At 35.0% G+C, this 24,626-nt stretch overlaps 1 protein-coding gene across 17 annotated transcripts in view; it reads right to left on the bottom strand.

The window, feature by feature from the left end:
• Positions 1 to 24,626, bottom strand: part of CFAP46 (cilia and flagella associated protein 46) — an 89,392-nt gene that overhangs the window by 22,029 nt on the left and 42,737 nt on the right. For 13 of the 17 annotated variants that reach the window (XR_012776092.1, XR_012776093.1, XM_075504257.1 and 10 more), the window contains 20 exons: positions 24,205 to 24,370; positions 20,320 to 20,404; positions 20,069 to 20,207; positions 19,355 to 19,538; positions 18,746 to 18,905; positions 15,583 to 15,806; positions 13,982 to 14,107; positions 13,429 to 13,596; positions 12,899 to 13,047; positions 11,333 to 11,431; positions 10,938 to 11,067; positions 9,845 to 9,991; positions 8,250 to 8,471; positions 6,582 to 6,688; positions 5,576 to 5,758; positions 4,642 to 4,777; positions 3,587 to 3,775; positions 2,657 to 2,845; positions 1,800 to 1,934; positions 671 to 850 (listed from right to left, as the gene is read on the bottom strand). Coding sequence is in view for 15 of the 17 variants with exons in the window: in XM_075504257.1 (XP_075360372.1) it covers positions 671 to 850; positions 1,800 to 1,934; positions 2,657 to 2,845; positions 3,587 to 3,775; positions 4,642 to 4,777; positions 5,576 to 5,758; positions 6,582 to 6,688; positions 8,250 to 8,471; positions 9,845 to 9,991; positions 10,938 to 11,067; positions 11,333 to 11,431; positions 12,899 to 13,047; positions 13,429 to 13,596; positions 13,982 to 14,107; positions 15,583 to 15,806; positions 18,746 to 18,905; positions 19,355 to 19,538; positions 20,069 to 20,207; positions 20,320 to 20,404; positions 24,205 to 24,370 (3,118 nt within the window). In the remaining 2 variants the exon portion in view is untranslated. The remainder of the gene's footprint in view (positions 1 to 670; positions 851 to 1,799; positions 1,935 to 2,656; positions 2,846 to 3,586; positions 3,776 to 4,641; positions 4,778 to 5,575; positions 5,759 to 6,581; positions 6,689 to 8,249; positions 8,472 to 9,844; positions 9,992 to 10,937; positions 11,068 to 11,332; positions 11,432 to 12,898; positions 13,048 to 13,428; positions 13,597 to 13,981; positions 14,108 to 15,582; positions 15,807 to 18,745; positions 18,906 to 19,354; positions 19,539 to 20,068; positions 20,208 to 20,319; positions 20,405 to 24,204; positions 24,371 to 24,626) is intronic. The other 4 variants (XM_075504253.1, XM_075504252.1, XM_075504251.1 and 1 more) reach the window with 4 other exon arrangements.

Below are 24,626 nucleotides of genomic sequence, written 5' to 3'. Positions count from 1 at the left end.
ACTGTCTGTCAATCTCCTGCGACTGCCTTCATGGGGCAGAAGGAAATTGGTATAAGGTGCATTTCTGTATTTCTACAACGGAGAGGATGGTGTAGGAAGTATGTATTATTTGTTCCTGATGTAGGGAATATAAGCCTTACAGCCATTCCTCATCTTCTCTGTGATGAAGGCACATACGCACGTGAATGATTCATACACCTTCGAGCCACCTATGGGCCACGCTGTGTTGGTGTTGATTTGACAAACTGAAGGTAAATGTTTCCTATCTACTTCAAAATAATGAATTAACAAATCCAGAGAAACATTTTTTAAATTATTTGTTAGGGAAGGATGAAACTGTACTTTGTGGTAATGTCTTATCTTAGCTAATCACATTATAGTAATTTATTCATATTAAAATCTCTTCATGTATGCAATCATCAATGAAAATATCAAGTCAAAGACAACAGATACTAGAATTGTTAAAAAGCCACTGATCAAACATTTTGAACTCAGCAAACATATCATATATTTGATTACCTGTATTACTCACTAGTTCTTACACGTATCCATACATTGTGTTCTGCATGACCAATTTTCAGGCTATATGAATAAACACTTTTGCTTATGGTGGTTTGCTTAAACCACCTTTTTTATACTGGAAAGAAGCACAATACATTAGCTGCATTACCTGATGAAGTGCCAAAAACTGGCTAGTTGAAACTGGATCAAATTGTCGAAAGCATTCAACCATTTCAAAACTAGCAGGAGCCAGTATGTCAGTAATATTATGACTGAATGCAATAGCCATACACTGTAGCAAAGCTTCACTGGATTGAGAAAGATATTTCTGAGCCAACCTGTGTTCCTTCTAGATGATAAAAATAAAAAGGTTTATATTAAAGTATGTATTAATATTAAATATGTGTTAGACATATACACACTACTAGTGCATTAGAAAAGATAAGTATTACTTTTTCAGGATTAATTTTAATGCTTTTTCTCCTTTTTAAGGCATTTACCCAATGGATGACCAAAATACGCAAATACAGATTAATTATTTAGCAGACACCAACATCTGTTATACAACATTTTAAAAATACATGTTTTAATAAGATACTTTCTTTAATATAAAACGTGTACTTAGTAGGACAGTATTTAAATTCCAGGCAATATGAGCCGTTCAGAACAAAGGAATTTTCTGTCAGTTCTCAGTACAGTTGTTTCCATTGATAGTTAACTATATTTAATACAAATAAATCCACAAATCTCTTATCTCAGGTATTTATTGATTATAGTAGCAATGCAAACTGTACATTCCCAATTCCTAGTGTGCTTTGAACTGAGTAGTTAACAGAGATCAGCTCCCCATACAATACAACTTAAATTTTCTAAGAATTTTACAAATGTTTTGTGGCAGAAGTTATTTCTTTCTTTGTTCCCAGTCTGCAAAATGTTATGCTCCCTTAGAAAGGCATGCCTGTGAAGCAGAGAGAAAGCTGCCTGTTCATCTTGTTCTGGCTACTACATGCTTAATCAGTGGGAAACTGAAGGAGAAATTATTTCTGGGAGCAACTGGGAAAGCTCAATCAGGAGCTCCTGCAGCATGTATTGAGCGGCAGGACAGAGATACACAGCTGAGTAGGGATGGACAGCTGGTGTTTTGGGGGTGTTTTGGAGATTTTTTTTATTTTGTAAGATCAAATTTATGTTACAAACATTTCCATTATCAGTTCAAACAGCACTGATAAGGTAAGATGACTATTATTGCATAAAAAGGAAGCACTCAAATTCTAATTCAAGCACATATGCTAATATACCTTTAATTCCTGTATTTTCCTCCTGTACTTATCATATTGACATTTATTAGTCTGTAAACTGCTGTCTGTCACTTCCTGTTCACTGCATTCTGCTGAAGTCAGGAAAGTTTTTGTGATGTCTGATTTAGCTTCTTCCTACTCATCACAGTATAAAAAAAGAATAATTAATCATTCCATTAAGTATGGCTGGCTTCATTCCTTTTGTGAAAGTCTAGGTGAAGATGGAACTCATCTTAAAAGAAATCCTCTCACTATATGAATCCCTTGATGGTGAGACATTTAGCAATATTATCAGGCATCAAAATTTCTTAATATGTTACGACGACAATATGGCTAATAGAAACTAAAAAGGCCCCCCATACAACCTCTATGATTTTGATTTTCTGATATTTGTCCTCAGTTAATTTCTTCTGAACACTTTAATTCATAACTGAATTTCTAATGACTCAATCAACTTTCTTTTCCTTACATGGTGTTCTTACTACAACAGAAAAGGAACTTACGAATCGGAGCTTTTAATCTACAAGTCATTACTTCTTGTTTGCATGGATTCAGAGACCAACCTACCTAGCCCTTTAAGGCATTCAAGGAATATTTTTCTCTCTCTTTTGAAAATATTGTAATTAGCATATCTCAGGAACGAATCAAAAAATTATTTACATGAGGATGTCACGTAGGCAGAAGCATTTTTCTGAAATTACTTGGTTCAGTACGTATTTTTACAGTGGCTTGCATGCAATATGTAAAACCTAGCTCTAAATAAAGAGCAGTATTATACAAGTGTATACAGAAAAAATATTGTGGCAGACAAACTTTACACATAGGAAATTAATTTAAATGCAGAAAAGAATGCATACCATAACATTTGGCTTCCAGTAAATCTCTGAATGCACAGGATCTACATTAATGGTAAGTAAATGAAGAGTTTTTCCAGTGAGATATAGGCATTTGGATTTCATGTCAGGACAGCCTTTACAAAGATTCTGTACATTTGCTAATTGAGCCAGTATAATATGACCAACAGTGCATTCCATATGCTTCCAATCCTGGTAAAATACATATTTATGTTTATTTGCTCATATATACCCACACATACGGAAACATACTTTTAAAAATGTAACACATATATATTTACATACAAACACATTTGTTAAATGTGATTACACTTTCAACTACAAATGAGCTGTCTTTAATAGATATACAAATTCATTAACAATTGATATAAAAAAAAAAGTACACTGTAACATCCATAAGCAAACAACAATTAGTGCCAAGGAAAACATGGGATAAGGGGAGGGTACCGCTGAGAACAGTGGGGAGACTGTGCTGTCCTGTAACAGCATTTCCTATTGTCATTGTCGGAGACAGAACAATGGGTAAGAATTACTGCTCTGTTGCAGTGGGGCATGTCTTATGTTCTTATTCATCAGCTCAGTTAGGCAGTTCTGCTTAAAACCAACTGTTTTAAAAAGAAGAGACAATAATGCAAAAAAGCCCCTGTCAATTATAAAGCCTCAAGTAATTTCCCTGCTGCTCTTAGTGGTTTTTAAGTCTCTGCATTTGAGAAACAAAATCTTTCCAAGAAAACAAAACAAAACAAAAAAACCCCAATAAACCATCCCCAAGACAAAAAGCAGAGACTTGAACTTTCTTTGCTGCAAAACTACATGAATGGTCTGGGGACCTGTTTCCTCAGTAGTGGAAGAAGTTCTGCTACGGAAAACATCCCTGGGAAACTTTGTTATACCTTTTATATGCAAATCATAGGACTAAATATTTTGTATTACCTGCTCTGTTGCATCACCTTCAATAGTTCCCCTGATGAATGCCTCCACAATTTTATGAGATGATGCTTCTCCCACTTTTTTAAGCTTTTTCTCAGTAATAACAAGATGAAAAATATCCAAAAGAATTTCTACAAGATTTATTTTCCTGGTAGCTAGTTGTCTCATTAACGGGATACTAATATTTGTAGTCTGAAATACAAAAGAAAGGAGTAGAATTCTAATTTCAAATATTTTTGCAAATTTACCTGATAAGAAATTAGAATGTTGTATTTCTTGTAACTAAAGAAGCAAACATTTTAACAATATCATCTCAATAGATCAGAGATATTGCTATGAAGATATTGAAGTAATTTAAAAGATAAACTTCAATGTCAAATATATTACAAAGCAATCAAAGTAGCGGCATAGAAAAAGAGTAGCTGGGTTTTTGCGTTTCACACTTTATGTACCTGGTACGAATATCTAATGCCAAAAGAGTTTCAAATGTGTACACAAAACCAGAATTTTAATATTAATGGTTTTGGTAGCTGCACAGAAATACTTGCTCTTTAAAAAAGGTAAAGCAGAAAAAAAAGCTGGATGCTAGAGTATAATAATGGTACACACTAGCAAAGTAGGCTGCAGGCTTTCATTACCCAAAATACACTATTTTGAAGACAGGCTTTCTTTATTTACTTAATGTTCTGTGCAACCTTTTTTTTCTCCTGAGAAATAAACACTTTATTGTGGAGAATTTTAAACTTGTGAGGTATTTAGAGAATCAAAAGTATCTTCAAGTTTAGACTTTTTATTTTGTAGCTATTAGATGAATTATAGAATTAAGTAAAATTGACAAAGACCAAACAAATCCTCTCATTTCTGCTTCTCTTCTTCCCTTTTTAAACTATAAATTCTTTTGGCATGCAATGTTTCCTTCTATATTCAAACAATGCCTATGGCTACACGAAGATAATCTCATTTGGGGCTTCCAGGAATTATCCAAGAATGAGTGAATAGTACAACTAAATTAGATTTCTTTTCCATGAGTAGAAATATATATATATATATCTCCATACCTCATTAACTGCAAATAAGCTGCAAACATTATGAAATATTTCCTCTGTTTTGGATACTGCCCTCTGAGCTAAGTCATAAGCATCTAGATAGTGACTATGTTTTTCTTCTTTGTTTCTTTCCTGCTTGGCAATCATCCTGAAAAAAACCCATAAACCCAAAGGAACTAAGGTAAGAAAGTGTTTATTTTTATGGCATCATCACTATTGAACATATATAATAAAATAATTAGATTAATAGAGAAAATAGATCAATTAATAGATAAAATAGATTAATTTTGTACATGTGTTTTCTAAATGTTCAAATAGGAAAAGTGAACATTCACACATTATTTTTTCAAGGTCTTATTCTTGGAACTGTAGTGCTGCAATGCAAGAATATGCCAAGACACAAAGAGAAGGAAGGCAGATAATATTCCAGAGTATGCATTCGCCAGGAACAAAACAGCAGAATAGCCAGGTACAAAACATATCTCAGTCATTTTCAGGGGACATCTTGGAAACAGCTGGGAGTCAAGGCATACTGTATTTTGCACTTTTGCTATTACAGCAATTTCTAGAGAGCCATTTCAACAGTAAGAATTGTAAAAGCCTATAAATACTTGAGAATGATTGGTGTGGCTGCCAAAATGCCTTTACAAATGGGAAAACAAAAAGCTGACTTAGAGGCCTTGATACTTTGTTTTGACCTCACAAACAGTACAAAAATCACTAGTACCATGTAACATTAACTCTGCCTTCAGTGAAAAGAATTCTTGATTCTACAGTATTTTTCTGAATACAGAACATATCAAGAATGCAAATAGATGTGTAACACCAAGGTATAAAACCTGACAATATTATCTGCTCTTTTCCATCTTTAATTAGACTATAAAAATGTAAACAATACACTTGTGGACTAGTTAAATAAAATTTTTCATCAGAGGTATTATCTTACCTGTGAATATTTGCACATTCTAGCAGTATCTCAGCGCTGCAGTTTTTATGCCCATAATGAACGAAGTCCTTCTCAATTTGAACTAATTTATTGTAAGATTCCTGTAGCTTATGCGGCAGCTGACAAGACTCAGCGTTAATTGCCATACAATCTTTGGCAAAAAGTATCTGAATAAGTGTTTTCCTAGGAATAAAAATTAAGTACAAGATAGCAGTCAGAAAGCACAGGCTGTGTTTGAAAACAGACATATTTCTCTCTGGTCTCCTTTAAATTATAAGAAAGCTGGAAAAAGTCACTTCATTCTTTAAATCTGTGGCCTACAAATTATGGTAGGTCCTGAAAAAAAATCAAAATATTATATTTGCAGATTAGGATTGAGGTGTCACTTGTTCCATGTATCTAATTATTCAAACTGCCTAGGCCTAATCAGTCTTCTAAATATAGCTGAACTGAGAAGACTATTAGTCTTCCCTTTCTATTCCAAAAGTTTCACATTTCTGGAAAGAGAAGGAAGTGTAAATGTTGTATACTTCTCTCCTTTTACCAACACATTTTAAGTTCTCTGTGCTTGGATTTCAATGTAACCAAAATCATTGTTTAGTTCCACCATAAAAAGACTTCTTGGATCATGGTGAGGAGAGAAATAGGTCAGTACTCCAGACTACAATAGCGTTGTGGGAAATATCTCTGCTCAAACAGATACCTCTGCATAGGCAAATGTATCTTGCTCCTTTGGGTAACCTATACCACCAACGATGCACAATAGGTTGTGGTATCTGAACTAGCTTACTAACTTAACAGGTAGCAGGGCTACATACGAGAACGAAGAAATTGGAAAGGAAACTTAGATTTAAAAAAAAATATATATAAATTACTTAGAAGAAAAATATTTGAGAAACCACAGAATGCACCATACTAAAATAAAGACGAATGGTAAAAATCACCATATATTTGCAATGTAGCTGCATAGTAGAGGCTGGACATATTTTAATGAAAAGACAGTTACCTGGCTTCAAGGGATGCAATTATAAAACCCAACTCCGACTGTCTGTTAGGTGTCTTCAGTAAAGTAGGTCTGAGCACATTTACAGTGTGTTCCAGTATCTCACAAGCCTGCAGGTAACATCAGAAATTTCGTAATTTTATTTTAAATGTCTAATATTAAATTAATTTAGAAAGCTTAAATTTTGTGCAGAACACGTTAACCATCTTTCCCTAATATTCCCCAGGATGACTGATTCTTGACAGCTGTATGTAAGTCTAGAAAGTACGAGTTGTGATCATATTTTAGATACTTCAATATGACTAAGTGAATGGAGCACATACACACAATGAGAGAATATGGAGCCAGACTCGTCTTAGAGGTACATGGCAAAAGAACAAGGGGCAACAGACCTAAGCTGGAAAAAGCAGAATTCTAAACAGATGTTCCAGTGTTCGGCCTCCTTCATAGTCACTTTTTTTGGGGGGAGGGGGTAGCAAGGGCACAGAAAGGTTGTGGAATCTCCATTCTTGGAGATATTTGACAAGTGGTCATATATGGCCCAGAGCAACTTGATTCAACAATAAGGTCAGATTTCACTTCAGAATTACCCCTGCTTTGCCTGGCGTTAGACCAGATGACCTCTAACCTAAACAGTCATTTGAGTCTGTATTTCACAGGCATCCTCTTAGGGACAGATTCCTGCAGCCTTACTTACACTGACTAGCATATTAATACACAAGCAAACCTTACACTATTATAGTTTTGCCACTTGGGGATGTAAAAGAAGTCCTCAACTAACAGTTTTGAATGAAAAAGCCCTTAGATGATACTCAAAACCTCATCTATGGATTTGTCCTTATTAAAAAATTTTGCTGCTGCATTCATGTTGGTCAGACATGTGGAGGGGAAAAAAAACCCCACCTCACACATTTCATTAATAGTTATACGGGTAAAATCTTAGTAAATACTGTCACTGGTAACCAGCTATTTTGTCCTTCAATGATTGTAAATGTGAGTTCAGCCCAAATCAAAATAATCCCTCTATACAAAACAGAGTTGCACAGATTATCAATAAAGGACAGAACATCACAGACACAAGAAGATTATATTTATGCTGAAACTCATGAAAGTTAAGGGTTGAACAGTAAATGGATATTTTAATGTTAAGGGTCAAACAGGAAAAGGGTTTTGATAAATATATGTATTATACTTACAGTAGTATCAGAATCTAGAAATAATATTTGTAAAACTATTTGAAATGTTTGAAAAGGAAGTGCATACTAGGAAATAATATTGAAAATTATAATCTTTATTAAATATGGAAAATAAACACATCAATGTTAACAGAATTGTCTGAGTACACAAGCATTCTAAATAAGAGAATCAGATCTCTGGGATTTAGTTACACATACTAGATTACAATTGCTGTTATTTCAATAGAAGGATATACAGCTTATCATAAAAACATCCTAAACTTCTGTGGGTAAAATCTCATTCCTACTGGCCTGCATCTGTTTGGAATCTGTAATTAATGTTTGTTGAATGCACAACAGAGAAAACAACATTAACTGCATTTAACACCTATTTTTGCTTTTACTGAAGTACAAAGGCTGTAACATTTCTCTTCACTGAAAGAGAGGCACCACTGCTGAAAAAAAAACCCCCACCAAAATAAAAAAACTTCCTTACCATGCTCTGTTTTTCCTCCCCCGCTTCCTCCAGAATTGCTTCTATTAGACTAAGAGTACTTTTGTACCAAAACTGTTCATTTCCTCCTAGAAGCTGTGCTTTCTCAAGGAGTGCTTTAGCTTGTCCGTGGTTTCCTTCCAGGTTAGCCAATACAGCAAATAGGTACAAGCACCTTGACACATCATACAGGGCCCTCAGTTCCTGGGATGAAAGATAAGTGACCTATATACAAAAGATCCACTACTGCTATTCATATTTACTTCTATTCATATTTTAGATTAAACTCATGAATAGGCACAGAAATAAGAAGCAAATGGTATTTCCTCAATTATCTGTAGCATTTCTTAGTTACTCCTTATATTACTTCATTTTTTTCAAAATCATAAAGTGCCTACTTCATATGAAGACCTTCAAATCTTCAAATATACTTTATATTTCTTTATGTTCCTGTATCTTCTACCCCACAAGTCAAAGAAGCTACTTTTCTGCTATTATTTAGTATTTAGTATGTATATATCTGCTGTCATTTGTCAGTATCTGATGAAGAAATGTGGTGATGAAAAATTTTTTAGTGAACTGGTATCTAGATACACTAGAGCTCCAGTAAATTTACAATGCTACTTTATGCTAGTTATAAATTATATACTAGTAGTATACAAGAGACAAATATAGTGTACAGTATAGATAGTATACCAGCATACAGACATACAGGATACTAGTAAGAAATTATATAATTAAAATTATTGTCCTCCCTAATGTCTTTTGAACTTTTCTCAATGTACAATACTAAATTAATGCTTTAATAAGAGACATACATTATTAATGAATATATTATTCATATATTATTATTCAAAGTATTAATGATTCATGCTAAATATACATAGGCAGTTTTTACTTACATGAGAAAAATTATTATGTGGAATAACAGGATAACAATTACATTTTTTTAAAAGTAAAGGATTTATTGCAGTAATTATGTTTCAGTAACCTGTATAACCAAGAAGAGAGCTATCATGGAGAACGGTAGATATAGGAAGAATATCTTTAACATAAACCCTTCATAATAATGAGATTATGTGGATTTGTTTGGTGGAGCATATGGACACTTATTTCAGATCTGCCAGAATTCTAAGTCATAATTTCAGCGTCAGTGGCTGTTTATCAAAACACAGTTAGCAGTAAAACCGTAACGAAATTCAAAATGATTTAACTAGACTTTCAAATTATCAAAATGTTGAGAGGATGGAGCTAAATGCTCTCTCTCTCTTATGAGCAGATCTTGAACATCCCTAAACTATTTTAACAAACAAGATTTGGATATACATACATCTTCCAACGTCACTGCAAAGCAGACAGAGATGCTGACACTACTTCACAAGTTGAAATAATCTTCAGACAATTCCCATAAAGTTGGACTTAAGTGCCATATATTTAAAGGTACACCTTATATATGCTGTAACTCAAATGACACGGGGTGGGGGGTGGGGTGGGGAAGGTTTGATTTTGCACTTTGATTATTCTTATGAGTAACAACTACATAAAAATGAACATTTTTCCTATGTTTTATTAATTTTTCTATTTTATTTCTGATGTACCTGAGTTGCAGCATGGGCCTCTGAAAGCAGAAGTCTTGCTGGTTGATACAAGCCTAGCTGAATTAGTACTTCAGCTTTTTCTATCCACAAGTAAGGGAACGAAAGTGCACTCAGTCCTTTTCCTGTTACTGCATTTAACTCAAAAACCTGAAAAATAACAAAATATTACACCTTCATAAATTTCTAAACTAAACTAGATGGAATACAAATTGTTATTAACTATCATATTCAATTCTTGATAAATCCCACAGTCTAGCTCTATTTTCTAACTTCGAAATTCAACGTTATATTACAGGAAAAACAGATTTACTGTGAGATTTGGATTCTATAATCCTCAAAAGGCATTCAACTAATAAGCACGTACTATTAAAACTAATTTTAGAACAGATTAACTACTTCAGATCTGCTACTGTCATAAAGAAGTTGATTCTTGGTAATAACTAAAACAATCAAAGAGAAAAACTATTTGCAAGAGCTAAAGGAGGTGACTCAAGAGGGATTAGTAATTAGAAAAAAAGATAATTTACATGCACAAGAATGGAAAAATATACAAAGAGAGCAAAATGATATGATGAAAACAAGGATAGAATTGCCGTAATAAAGAGGAAAGTGGAGGTAAGCTTTAAGAATATCAGTAAGGTAATTATCTTCCTAAAGAAGAGACAGGAAAAACAGAGCTGAAATATTTGCATGCCTTTAAAACAATGTATAAGAGGGAGCAAAACAGTATGCAGTGATGTAATGGAGAGAGGAAGAAGAGAAAACAGAGACCAAGAGCGAATACAATGTCTTTTTTGCTTCTCAGTCTTTTCCATTGATTTCCATTAGTCCCAAATTCCCTTTGTAGAAAAGTAGTTTTACTTTGTATGAATACAGTTTCTATTCTTGTTGTTCCACAATACAAATAATATGCCAGGCAAACCCAGCTCACATTCAGCTGATGCCTCCCAGCAGAATTTTAGTATGCATTTTTAATGCTTTTTTGTGTTCATGTATTCCTCAAGTATAAAAGTATTTAAAACCAAACTAGCAAGTATATTAAAACAAAAAGTGAAGAGTAATTTATTAAAGAAACTGGAGCAGAAATAAAAACCTTTTCACTTGAAGTAAGGATATTCTCATCCCTACTACCGTTCAGCTTAGCATTTTCAGAAAACCTTTTTCTTTCTTCTGTCTTAGTATGTACTTTTTTCTCCTTTTTCAGTGCAATCTCTTGCCTACACCTAAATCACAAGAAAGAAAAAGTAAATTCAAGTATATTTTAAAAGTATTTCATAATGAAGTATTAGTGTGTTAGGCATCTTCACCATACACTCACTCTGTGGACAGATACAAAACAATCATGAACAGAATTTTAGGGCACAGCTAATATACCAAATTTATGTTAAGAGATCATGTTTTTTAATACTTTTTTCCCGCAACAACACATCAACTGTAGGGAAAAAACCCCAAATACAGCCAAATTTTCACAGTAGTGAAAATACATACATTGCTTGTTCTAATGCACTAATGTATGTTCCTCCAGCAGCCTTCTCATGATACAAAGATGCCTGACTCAGTTTTAGGTCTGAACATACCAGGGCAATTCTAAGAATAAAAAGAAATGTTTAAGAAACAATCAGAATCTTTCACATGTTGCTTCATATAAACACATTATATATAAAGGGCATACATTCCACATTTGTCAATCCTACCTTCCTATGTCTGGATTAATATTGGCAATAACAAAAATTTAAATAAAAAAGGGGGAAATGCGGTAGTTGAAACTACCCATTGATAGAGGTCATAGAATAATAGAATGGTTTGGGTTGGAAGGCACATTTTGAAGATCATCTAGTCCAACCCCCTGCCATGGGCAGGGGCATCTTTCACTAGATCAGGTTGCTCAAAGCCCCATCCAACTGACCTTGAACACTTCAAATGATGGGGCATCCACCAGTATCCCCAGTCCATCCATCAAACCTGTATCTCCCCAGTTTAGCCGCAAAAATATCGTGATAAAAGTACTAAAATATTTATAATATGGTCTCACTACAGCATGCAAAAAACCCCATACATCTGTATGTGCTAACCAACTTTTCTGTATTGAGTAGAGAGTAATATATTCATCTACACCTATCTAATCATATATAAAAATCAGGTCATAGATATAAATAAAATACCATTAAATAAAAACAAATCTTGAGGAGTCAACAAAAAATTTGTCTGGCAAAGCTTGGCTGCAAATCAATTTCCTGTTAGTAAATCACTTCTAGTCTTGTAAGACAGTAACTCAGCAATCAATTGGCAATCCAGATAAACACTCATATATTTGTATATATGAGTATTTATCTATTCTGTTATATGGGATCAGTTTCAAGCATTTTAAAAATACATTATGTGGCATTTCACAAACTATTGGGAATTAAGCAAACAATTATTGCTTATAACTCTTAATTATTAAGCAAACATTATGCAATACATTTCAAAAAAGCATGATGAAATTTTTTCACTAAAACAGCAATAAATTTCCATTGCATGCATATTAAATATTTTTTAATCAAAACTTTTAGGGCTAATCATCCATAAAAATAACAGAATTTTGGTCACAAAGGCAAATCTCTATAAAAGAGAATGTGCTTCTTGGGGGTATTTATTTGGGTTCTTAAGCTAAAGACAATATATTTTTGATGAAAGATGGGACTCTGCCTTTTGAATACTTAAAAGATAATACTTTTATTGAAATTTCTTTGGACTTTGCTTTTTTCAGTTAGGTGACAATAAGGCATTACAAAATTTAGTTACATGAAAGTGACTTGAGTTCATAATCTTGTACACCTTTCCTCGTGGAGATCATGTTCAGTAACAGATAAACTGAGTGGCTTTAATTCCAAAAGCAAGCCAATTCATCAAAACTCTATTAAAATGTATAAATAAGAAATGAAAAGAAATAAAAAACATTACAAATATAAAACAGTAAGTCACAAAAAGCCTTGTTACTATTTAGTGAAATATTAATGGATTGTCCACTCCATTCAGTTTCTCTTTTATTTAAAATAAATAAAGGATACAAACCGAAGGTGATAGAGATCAGACAGACTTCTACATTCCACAACTTCATTAGCAATAACTTCAGCTAGCTGAAAGATGGGAAGAATCAAGTGGGGGCAAAAAATTTTCTGTAGTTCTTTAGATAAAAGGTCCATAAAATACAAAGTGCAAGTCTGAAAAGAAATTTTAATTCCATCAGTATAAACAACATTTTGTAGAGAATAAATTTTAAATTAATGATTATGTCTTCAGTTCCAAACTTTCCTTAAAAAACCAAAACAAAACAAAACAAAAAAACTTTGAGGCTGAAAAAGCAGCTAGGTACTCGGAAAGCCAGTAAATTTATTCTGTAAGTTAAGTTTATTTCAGAATGCAGAGGACAGACTAATGCTTTTTGAAGTATTAATTAATACAATGACAAGGACCTATTTCTGACAGCTGTCTGAACATACTCTTTATTGCACAGACAGAAAAACTAAAACACAACATAGTTCTCTGCTACTCATTTTTTTCCTAAATAATAAACGCTTTAGAATTTTGAGGAGTATACTTACAGGTTTTGGGAAATTATCCCAGTTAATACCGTAAATATTTGTTTTCTGTTTAAAAGTATCTCTGATTTCATTGGGACAGTCATAATGAGCCCATTCTTCCACATTTGCTGGTAAGGTATCAACTGATCCTTTCCCTTTAGGCTTCTCTCTCACAACAGAAACTTCAACCTATAATAAAAAATAAAGACACTTATGAGGCCAAATTAACATTCTTGTTGGTATTAAATATTCAGCTAATATTAAAAAAAAATGTATCTGCTTAATATCCTTTGAAGTTTTGTCTTTTTTTTTCTTGAACTCTAGACTGGGGTTTTTACAAAACAACAGTATTTTGACCAATGCAACACACAAAAGAAAAAGTATCTGTAAATTTATGACCTGTCAAGTCCATGCGATCAAGAGTGAAGGTATGATGTACAGACTCACAGAGAAATTCTTCACAGGTTATGAGAGTCTTTACAGGAAAGCATTGGAACTATTTAACAAATGAGCCCAGGGAAACATCTCTTAGAAAGAGATGATTGTTTTAATTCCACAGCAAAGGGGTTCTTACTTGTTTCTCTTTCTTTTTGTCCTTCTCTTTCTTAGGAGCAATTATTGACTGTACCTTCTGAGGAGCTGTAAGTTGTGAAGACTTTGATAATACTTTTGTAATAGGTCCTGATGCTGACAATGATACCTAGATAATAAAATAATTACAGTTAATTATTTTCAATATATAAATTCATTATTTTCAATATATAAATTCATTATTTTCAAATTATTCATTCAAATTCATTATTTTCAAATTATTCAATATTTCAAATATTCTCAAAAGTCAGAGGCAGCTGATTTGGCTTGGATTATTCAGGTTTTCAGGGAACATTTTAAGATCTTCTATGGAGTTATTTATGGAGTCCTAACACTTGAAAGCCTGCCTTAGAAATGAACATCTGCAGTCAAGCCTGTTTTACTTTGTACTCCAAAACAAGGTTAAGCTGTCCTATAGTACTTTCATTCCTTTAATGCTACATGGTTATCCTTTTTCTCACAGTACTGTTCAGCTGTAAATATGAGTTCTTAGAATTACTGTCATTGTCCTACAACTGGCACTGACGGCTGCATTAACTCTTAATTTTTTTATTTTTAACAGTTTATTCAAACAGTAATACTCCTTTCAGATATTTTTTTCTCTAGTAGGACACTCAGACAGTCAAGATCAGGACATGAAAAATTATGTTTATTTAAAATCTGAAAATATCAATATTCAATTTTTATTTTTCAATTTCCTGTCTTCCATCAAATGTTAGAGTCTAAACTGATTTCACAATGAAAACTTGATCATAATTACCACAGGGGTAACAAGTTGCAGGCTTTTATAGCTAATTGGAATAAAATCATGCATAAGCTACAGCTTACTAATCTAGTTGATACGTCCCATATATAGTACTAAGATTGTTTCTATAATGATTTGTGGCATTACTATTATCCAGTATAGATTTAGTCCCTTCAAAGATTTACTCATATTTAATGTATAATTGTTTTCCTATGATTTTTGCTATGGTTCTCAATAGCCATTTAAATTAGGCATTCATATCAATGAGAAATGAAATAGATTTGTTTGATTTGAAATGCTGTAACAATGAAAAAGTGATTAGAGAATAATAATCAGTGAACACTGCCTGTCTATACTTTTTCTCAAAACTTAACAAACAAATCAACATCTGAATTTAACTATGTCACACAATTTCTTTGAGTCAAATGACAGCCTTTTGATTCAACCTAAGTGAAAGTCCATCTGTAGTTACCGTTCCTCAGAGCTGTCAGCAATGTCTTCAGCATGTATTCTGCCACTACTATGATTCTTTAACAAATTAAAAATACAAAATTTTAGAACCTTTTGCATAAAATGTATGAATGTACTCCAGAGAAACACTGGGCCACTGCTTTTATCCGTAATGTCTCTTTATTTTCCTGAGAGAAACAATTTTCTTCTTTAATCCCTAAACCTGAGAAAACATACTAACTATACCATAAAATTGGAAATTCTAAAGACATAGTTAAAACATCAAATTAATAGCTGGCACCATAATTATAGATATATATAAGATAACTTGACATATACAGGACACATTGTAATATAATATAATATAATATAGTCTCATACAATCTCACCTGCCAGATACGGATGATACAAGCATATGCCATCAAACAGTGCTGCTGATGAAAAGGAGAACTATGACCAGAAATTAAAGCCATTAATGTCTGTGCTCTAAACAAAGCTTCCAATTGTTTAATACTGCTCAAATCTTCCAAATTAATTTGGGGCATGGTATCATTTGCTCCAATGTCTATCTTCAAATTTTCTGTAGGTGAAAATTTTGGTATAGTATTTCTTTCTGTTAAAAAAGAAATAGCATGCTTGCAGTGACAGTATTGAAAAAACGTATTCACAAGTTAAAATTTTGTAATTGAAAATGAAAATATTTATGAAAAAAACCCCAGAAAAATGGAAATCCATCTACTGAAGATGTTCTTCTTATGGTGATGCAATGCTACTTGTACCATGTTTCCAACGAATAATGTAATGTATATTAAATGATGCAAGTCTGACACAGAAATGAAATCCACAGGAAGCACACTTTAACTATGTCTTCTTGAAAATAAATCTGTGGGAAAGACGGTCTAACTTATTTATTTCAGCCACTTAAGTAATGTTGCAGTCAAATAAAAAATCTTCTTGATCCTGATATAGTGGTTTCTACAGTGACCAAAGACCATGTCCTAACTACCAGTAGCCTAGCCGGCAAGAAGTGTATTTGGCCAGCACTCATTTCCAAAACAGAAACGGCTAATAATCCAATTACAGATGGCTCAATGTCAACTAAGTCTAGAACATAGCTCAAGCTCATCACTGTGTCTGTAACGACATAACTTAATGGCTCTTGATGGCAACTACAGAAGATATTCTGCTACTCAGTCCTCTTTCGTGCTGTGTAATTCTAGTAATTTTTCAGTAAACACTGATGTTTTATAGAAATTCCAACTCTGCTTGAAATTCAGCTCAAAACCAAGTAATTCAGCAGATTTTCAGCTTAAAGTGGAGTACAATAAATACAAAGTTCTCTTTTAACATCAAATTGATGCTCTACAACATAAAGCAGAGTGCAGTAACATAAAACCTATCACATAATCCAATGACTGTCACAGATGAAGTTATTAAAGTAACAGGCAAATTGAGTGAATTCTGAGCATGACTAACACAGTATAAAGTTAGGGAAAGGGACAGTTCAGCAGATTAATTTTACTGTTTCATAATAAAAGATATATATGGCAAGATACAGACAGGATAGGTGGTCTGTGAGATGGGTAGGAAATTGGGTAACCAGCTGCACTCAGATGGTGGTGATCCAAGATTTTTACTCAGGCTGCCAGCCTGTCACAAGTGGGGTCCCCCAGGGATTGGTACCCACACTGTTCAACATCTCCATCAATGATCTGGGCGATGGGATTGAAAGCACTCTCACCAAGCTTGCTGATGACACCAAACTGGGTGGTGAGGTGGACACGTCAGAAGGGAGAGCCTTCTTACACAGAGACCAGGACAGGCTGGAAAAGTGGGCTAGAAAGAACCATATGAAGTTTAACAAAGACAAGTGCAAGGTCCTGCACCTAGGACAACATAACCAAAGAGCCCAGTACAGACTAGGAGCTGTGTAGCTGGGGAGCAGCCTTGCTGAAAGGGACCTGAGTCCTGGTGGACTACAAGCTGAACATGAGTCAGCAGTGTGCTGCTACAGCAGTGAAGACAAGTTGGATCACGGGCTGCATCGGCAGGGCGTTACTAGCAGAGATAGAGATGTGACCATCCCCCCCATTGTACTCAGTGCTTACAAGGCTGCAGCTGGAGTACTGTGTCAAGTTCTGGTCCCCACAAATCAAAAAAAGCATGGACAGACCAGAGAGGGTTCAAAGGAGGGCCACGAAGATGATCAAAGAGCTGGAGAACCTGCCCTATGAAGAAAGTCTTAAGGAGTTAAGGTCTTTTCACCCTGGAAAAGGGAAGGCTCAGGGGGACCTCACCATAGTTTTCCAGTACTTAAAGGGCAGCTACAAAGAGGACAGAGGCTTTCTCTTCATAAGAAGCCACATGGAGGGGACAAGGGGCAATGGGTCCAAGTTGCACCAGGAGAGGTTTCACCTTGATATAAGAAAGAAATTTTTTACAGTGAGAACCATCTATCAGTGGAACAACCTCCCCAGGACGTGGTGGAGTCCCCATCACTGGAGGTTTTCAAGACACAGCTGGACAAGGTCCTAGATAATCTCATTTAGGCTCCCTTTTCCAGAAAAGGTTGGACCAGATGATCTTTTGAGGTCCCTTCCAACCTGGGCTGTTTTATATTTGAATTTAATTTTTCTTACTATATTATTTCGGTTTCCGTTAAAAGTTTTGTAAAAAATTTCCTGGCAGTGTAAGAAGTCCAGTAATCATAAGCAGCCATGTGAAACTGGGTGGGAAGATCATTAAAGAACAAGTACAAACTTTAAATCGCCATAGGGTTGTAAAAAAACCCAACAAAACCACTAACAGAAAAGAATGAACAGAATATTGCTACTGTGACTTTAATCCAATGTGTGATACTGGAGACACTGAACATTTATCTTTTTCAATGCAAACACCAGAAGTACTTGTCTGATCTATGTCATCTATCCACACGAAAATAAAAGCAGAGAAGATGTTGATTAATGCCACACAATACAGCATTGTTCAAAAAAGTAGATACTTTTTTTCCAATTAAATAATGGGATATCCTATCAAAATAAGTCACTGAGTCCATACCACTGCAAACAGACACAAAGTAAAAGGACCAAAGAATTTTTACAGTTACATAAATACTTGAAAGCGTACATCCCTTTGAAAGTCATTTTTGAAAAATCAATCCTAAAATACTAGATAAAGCTAAGGAAAGAGCAATGGACATAGGTACCCAAATCTTGGCACAGAAACCATTTCCTACAGTTACATCTGGCCCTCCATGAGGATGCATTTGAAACAAACTGCTTAGCACTGCGTTCTGGTAGCATCTCACAACTCAGGAATCCCTACGTCAGACAGGAGCTGTATCTTACTACACCAAAAGACTGAGGGTAGGTCTCCATGGCACAACACAGAATTCACAGATATAGTTAAGCTAGCATTGAACAAATGACAGGGAGTATTGGAGAAAGTACAGCCAAGCTGGTGCCACTTTGTGGTAACTAAGTTGTAAATTAAAAATGTCCCTTACATTTGCTGCTGAGAAATTCCTCTGAAGGATATACACCTTTTACATACCTTCTTCTTGTGAGGATTGCATAGAAAATTTCATATGTAGCAAGAGATCTACCACCCAGTCCAGAGGTTTAATAACATCATTGAGGGGAAACTGGTTACAATATAACCATTCAGCAAATTCCATCAGATAATCAACTTTCTGCCATTCATTTTCTTGTTTCTATAAAAGTAATAAAGGAACAGGGTTTTTTATATTTGGTGATGTAAGCCATCAAAATGATATTCAAAAGTTCCATATAGTCTTAACAGAAGCAAAAAATAATAATTTGACAGTGAGCAGTTTTATTGGTATCACATAATCAGAGTTATGCTAAATGGAATGTAACAGAAAACTCTACCAGGTAATTCTTTGCTTTATCAAAACTTCTTGCAATTGGCTACTCAGACATTTTTCTTTGACAGGACTCAACTGAACTTTTACTGGATACCAAGGTTCAACCATACACAATTTTCCAGCTGAAGAGGAATTTCAAAGTTATAAAAAGTAATGGTCAAGTATATGGCCTTCCTACTACTTCAATTATATACTTCACACAACTTGCAATCCCATGAATCACTTGAGAAACATAATTCTATCAGCATTTGAACATATAGCAAAAACTGACAAACCTGTAAAGCAATGATTGCATTTTGAAAAGAGCTTAACTGTCCAACAATACTTCTGGAGACTGTTACCAAATGTCGCCACATATGTGACAAATAATCTTCACTTTCACCTCTGAATTTCTGAATGTTCATCATAAAATTGCATCCCAATCCTGCCTTCACTGTAGCCATATGTTTAAAAATCAGTCTAGAAAAAGATCCAAAAAATTCCCAATTACTTGCATCTGTACCTGTAAAGTAACTTTCTGAGTAGGATAGATAATACTAGTTCATATCAGTATAGCACAGAGATGTAAAGTTCATAAACTGACATAAAAGGGCATAAATCTTTGAACTCGGATAAGACTATGTAAACAGTACCCTAGGTAATCTAGTTTCCATTTAACGTAAATGGGTTTACAGCTAGGAAAATTAACGTTTCTGCTATATAGCCACATTTCATGCGCCTATTTTCTTGGAAAAGTAAGGTACCACTTATATACAAGTTTTTAAACAATGAAATTTACAAATATTACAAACAGACTGATGATAAGAAGCACTGCCAACGTATGTCTTTTTCATTGAAAAGACACAACAGCGTTTTCTGTTGTAAGAACTGACAGGCTGACAAAATGTAATCGTAGTATTTTCCAAATGCAAAATACAAAAATGCTCAGAGTTTTATACTTCTCAAGAACCAGGACGCTTATTTTAGTAAAAATAAGACAACTGACTTACAGCCTGTGTCTTGTCTGAGGCAAAACTTGAATAGCTTCATCCAGGACTTTTAGTGCTGTCTCCCAATCAGCTTTATCAGCGTATATGTGGAATAATAACCCATATAAGGAGGTTCTTAATGTCAGATCTTCCTCAGCACCTTTGAAGTATATTCAAATGATTTATTAATATACTGCTGAATTAGAATAATGATATTACAAAATACTGTTGGGGTTTTTTTTATTACTAGATCAAAAGAAGGAAGAACATGCCTGGGAGAAAGCATCCAACTGATAATCCAATACTTTGAAAATCGTTTGTAATCCACTGATGCAAAGGCAACATATCTTTCTTCTCCTAAAAAGACCAAAAAAAAAGGGAAAAAGAAAAAGCCCTTTATCTTTTGGTTAACATATATCTTTAAGTATTAACTGTACTTCTGTTTCATTTGGAAACCAATTAATATGGTTAATATGAACTATTAACATGTTACTTAAATAGCTACTTGTGCAGAAGATGAAAACCACAGCCATTTCTCCAGAATGAGTTCTATAATACAAAACCAATACAGCAATAACCAGACTCAGTAATATTCAATCAGTTATACTGATTAAATAACATGAAATCTTCAAGTATTCTGTCAGAGAATCACAGAATAGTTGAGGTTGGTGGGAACCCTCTGGAGCTTTCTAGTCTACACCCCTGCTGAAAGCAGGCTGAAATAGAGCAGGTTGCTCTACTGGGCCTTGTTCAGTCATCTTTTGAGTACTCCAAGCAGAGAGTCCACAACCTCTCTAGTCAAAAACATGTAATGGCTTATTTTTTCAGACTATCTTCAGATCATTTTTAAAAGATGACTTAGTGTCTCGTGTCCCATTTTGCTTAGCTGGCTTTACCTGTGAAAATTTGACCATTGCAATTCTCACCCAAGGGTGAGAGATGTGATAACAGTTTCCCTCCCCTCTACAGCACAGTTTCAAAACTTCAAAGATAAATTCACTATCTTGTTCCACAAATAGATCCATATACAGTTCTACTGATATACTGGCCATTGAATACATAAAGGACTAAGCTAATAAATCACCCAATCTGTAGCTACAACCTTTGGATAATCATTACATTAGCATCATCAAAGATTTATCACATTTGGTCAAATCAGCATTTACTTCCATGAAGACACAAAGTCTGACTAATCTAGTGGCCTTCTATGATGGAGTGACTGCATCAGTGAACAAGGGAAGAGCTATGGATGTCATCTACCTGGATTTCTGTAAGACCTTTGATATGGTCCCCCACAACCTTCTTGCTGCTAAATTGGAGAGATATTAGTTTGATGGATGGACTGTTAGATGGATAAGGAAGTGGCTGGATGGCCACATCCAAAGAATTAGAGTCAATGGCTCAATGTCCAAGTGGAAACCAGTAATGAGTGGCATCCTTCAAGGGTCCGTACTGGGACCGATACTGTTTAATATCTTCATCAGTGATACAGACAATGGGATTGAGTGCATTCTCAGCAGATTTGCTGATGAGACCAAGCTGAGTAGTGCAGTTTATTCACTAGAGGGAAGGGATGTCATCCAGAGGGACCCTGACAGGCTTGAGGAGTGGGCCTGTGCAAACCTCATGAAGTTCAACAAGGCCAAGTGCAAGGTCCTGCACCGGGGTCAGGGCAATCCCCAATGTCAGTGCAGACTGGGGGATGAATTGAGAGCAGCTCTGCGGTGGAGGACTGGTTGATGAAAAACTGGACATGAGCTGGCAACGTGCGCTTGCAGCCCAGAAAGCCAATCGTATCCTGGGCTGCATCAGAAGAAGTGTGGCCAGCAGGTTGAGGGAGCTGATACTCCCCATCTACTCTGCTCTGGTGAGACACCAGCTGGAGTACTGCATTCAATTCTGGGATCCCCAGGACAAGAAAGATATGGACCTGCTAGAGTGGGTCCAGAGGAGGGCCACAAACATGGTCAGAGGGCTGGAACACCTCTCCTATGAAGAAAGGCTGAGAGAGTTGCGGTTGGTCAGCCTGGAGAAGAGAAGGCTCTGAGGAGACCTTATTGCGGCCTTTCACTACAGATAGGGAGCTTAGAAGAAAGGTGGGAGAAAGACTTTTTACCAAGGCTTGTAGTGACAGGACAAGGGGCAACGGTTTTAAACTGAAAGAGGGTAGGTTTAGATTAGATATAAGGAAGAAATTCTTCACTATGAGGGTGGTGGGGCACTGGAACCAGTTGCCCAGAGAAGTTGTGGATGCCCCATCCCTGGATGTGTTTAAGGTCAGGTTGGACGGGGCTTTGAGCAACCTGGTCTAGTGAAAGATGCCTTGCAGGGGGGTTGGACTAGATATCTTTAAAGGTCCCTTCCAACCCAAAACATTCTGTGATTTTATGATTCTGTGGAAGTAACGTGAAGGTAAAGGACAGCTTCAATGCTGACTGCAGCAAATTGAGAGAAAAACCAATCTGTAATCTTGTTTTAAGAAAGCTAGTAATAGCAGTGGTAAAGCTTTTGTAGTACTTGTTCTTACTTTTTTTTTTAAACCCATTTTTAGTTTTCAGGCTGGCACATATCTCAAGTAAGTGAACCGCTGCCTTGCTGAACTAAACTAAAAGTTATCTTCTGGTACATGCTTCTCCAGATGTGATTGCATTTAAAAATTGCCTAGAGTTAGCCTGATCAAGGATCACTGGAGACCAGTTCCTGCCTCTTACCATGGTTACTACAGTATATAAAAAAAAATTCAGTAACTCCAGAAATAATCAAACATAGAATGCTCTATTTATGGGAATTACTTTTTCTAACTAATACCAGAAGTTACTATCTATTCTAACTCACAAGAATTACTAGCATTTTCAGACATAAAAAGTCTATGCTATCTTTAACTGTATACTTTCATTATCTACGTTAATGTCCTGCTTTTTAATACAACTTATTAAGTGTTCACTCTGAAAATATGCTGTGGTAGTGACTTAACTATATATACATAATGAAGTATTCCTTTTTATTGATTTTAAGTATATCATCTATGCAAATAACTAAACCTTTAGAACTGTGCCTATAGGCAATTACTGTTGTATATCCAAACACTGTCGAAGTGCCATTAAGGTTACAATATTCACTGTGCTTCCAAGTACACAGTGTACTCATCAGTTCTCTCCTACACACCCAGAATGAAGCAGACCAGTCACCACCTCTGATTATTTCTGATTTATACACGGCTTGAGAAGAAATCCAAATTAAGTTTTCTATTCTTGTACTACACAGCTTGATGATCTGAGATGCAGACTCACATTGGTACCACTGAGCTTGAATGCAAGAGTTATTAATAAACCCTTCAAGCTCTAATTGAAATTGTGCCCATGGAAATGCACAGGAAAACTCACATCAGCTTCACTGACATATAAATCAAATCTAGAAAGAGAAATGGATCAGCTCCGGGGAATTTTGAAGTAAGAAAAGTTCTAAATGTGTAGGGATGTTTCAGTGTGCAGAAGAAATTTCATATGGTGAGATGTGTTACCTGATACACATCACCTACATATTGTTTCAAAGGGATGACTTCTTTAGTTTACACATGCTGTTCATAATCAACAAGTATTTAATTTTATCACCGACTCCCAGCACAGTTTGAAATATAACTCCTTCCTACTGCCGAAGTGCTAAATAGTCTGTTAAAAAACTGAAAATATGCAAAGTAAAAATTCCTTTTTGCAGGTAGAAGAGAAATTTGAATCTGCAGGTGTGCGGAACCTTAATTCAGTTACTTTTTTTTTTCCTGAGTTTGTGTTTTAAGATCTCATTCTTTCTGGAAGTGACAGATTTTTTTTCTGGATTTTCTTTTGAATAACTGAACCACTACAGCCCTTCAGACAGCAAATTATTTTGAAGAAAACTGTTACAAGCCTGACAATTGCCTAAAACCAGAAGAACCACCAAATGGAAAAAAAGAGTATGTGATTCCCTGTATGTGTGAACGTGCGCTATGTGAATGCAGGTAAGAAACCATGTATGTGTTTATGACAAATAAGTCGCTTTCCCCTCCTAGGAAAGGTATCTTGAAGTATGCACCCAGAGCTTCAGAGCAAACCAAAATTTTTATCATCAGTATCAATCACTAAACACAAGCACAATTAACAATACCTATTAGTTATTCTTACCTGATTATTTTTAGATTCTGCTTTAATTATATTCTTAAGAATTATTTCAGTAGGTTCTTTAAAGTGCTCTCTGTCATGTGGAGAACCTAGCAAAGGTAAACATGTATTCCAAAAGTGTCTAGCTGCAAACATTACAAGGGAATAATTTCCGGCTTCACCTGCATACCTAAAGAAAGTGAAGTACAGCTTAATGAAGGAAAACAGTCATACCCTAGCCAAAATAAAGGATTTTACTTCTACATACATCCAGGTTTACCTGATCGAGGCACCACCATGTATAATCTCTGCAATGAGGGGTTAGCATATGAGCTTCATACAAAAGGTGTTTTCCATTTCTATATAAAAACACCTTCACAGCAGAAGTAGCAATAAACAAGTACCATATTGATAGTTTTACTGTATTTCTGTGTAATCTTAGCTCA

Source organism: Mycteria americana, chromosome 6 (assembly GCF_035582795.1).
Source record: "Mycteria americana isolate JAX WOST 10 ecotype Jacksonville Zoo and Gardens chromosome 6, USCA_MyAme_1.0, whole genome shotgun sequence".
Classification (NCBI taxonomy): Eukaryota; Metazoa; Chordata; class Aves; order Ciconiiformes; family Ciconiidae; genus Mycteria; species Mycteria americana.
Note: the sequence above shows the minus strand (reverse complement) of the source record. Positions and strands in the feature narration are given on the sequence as shown.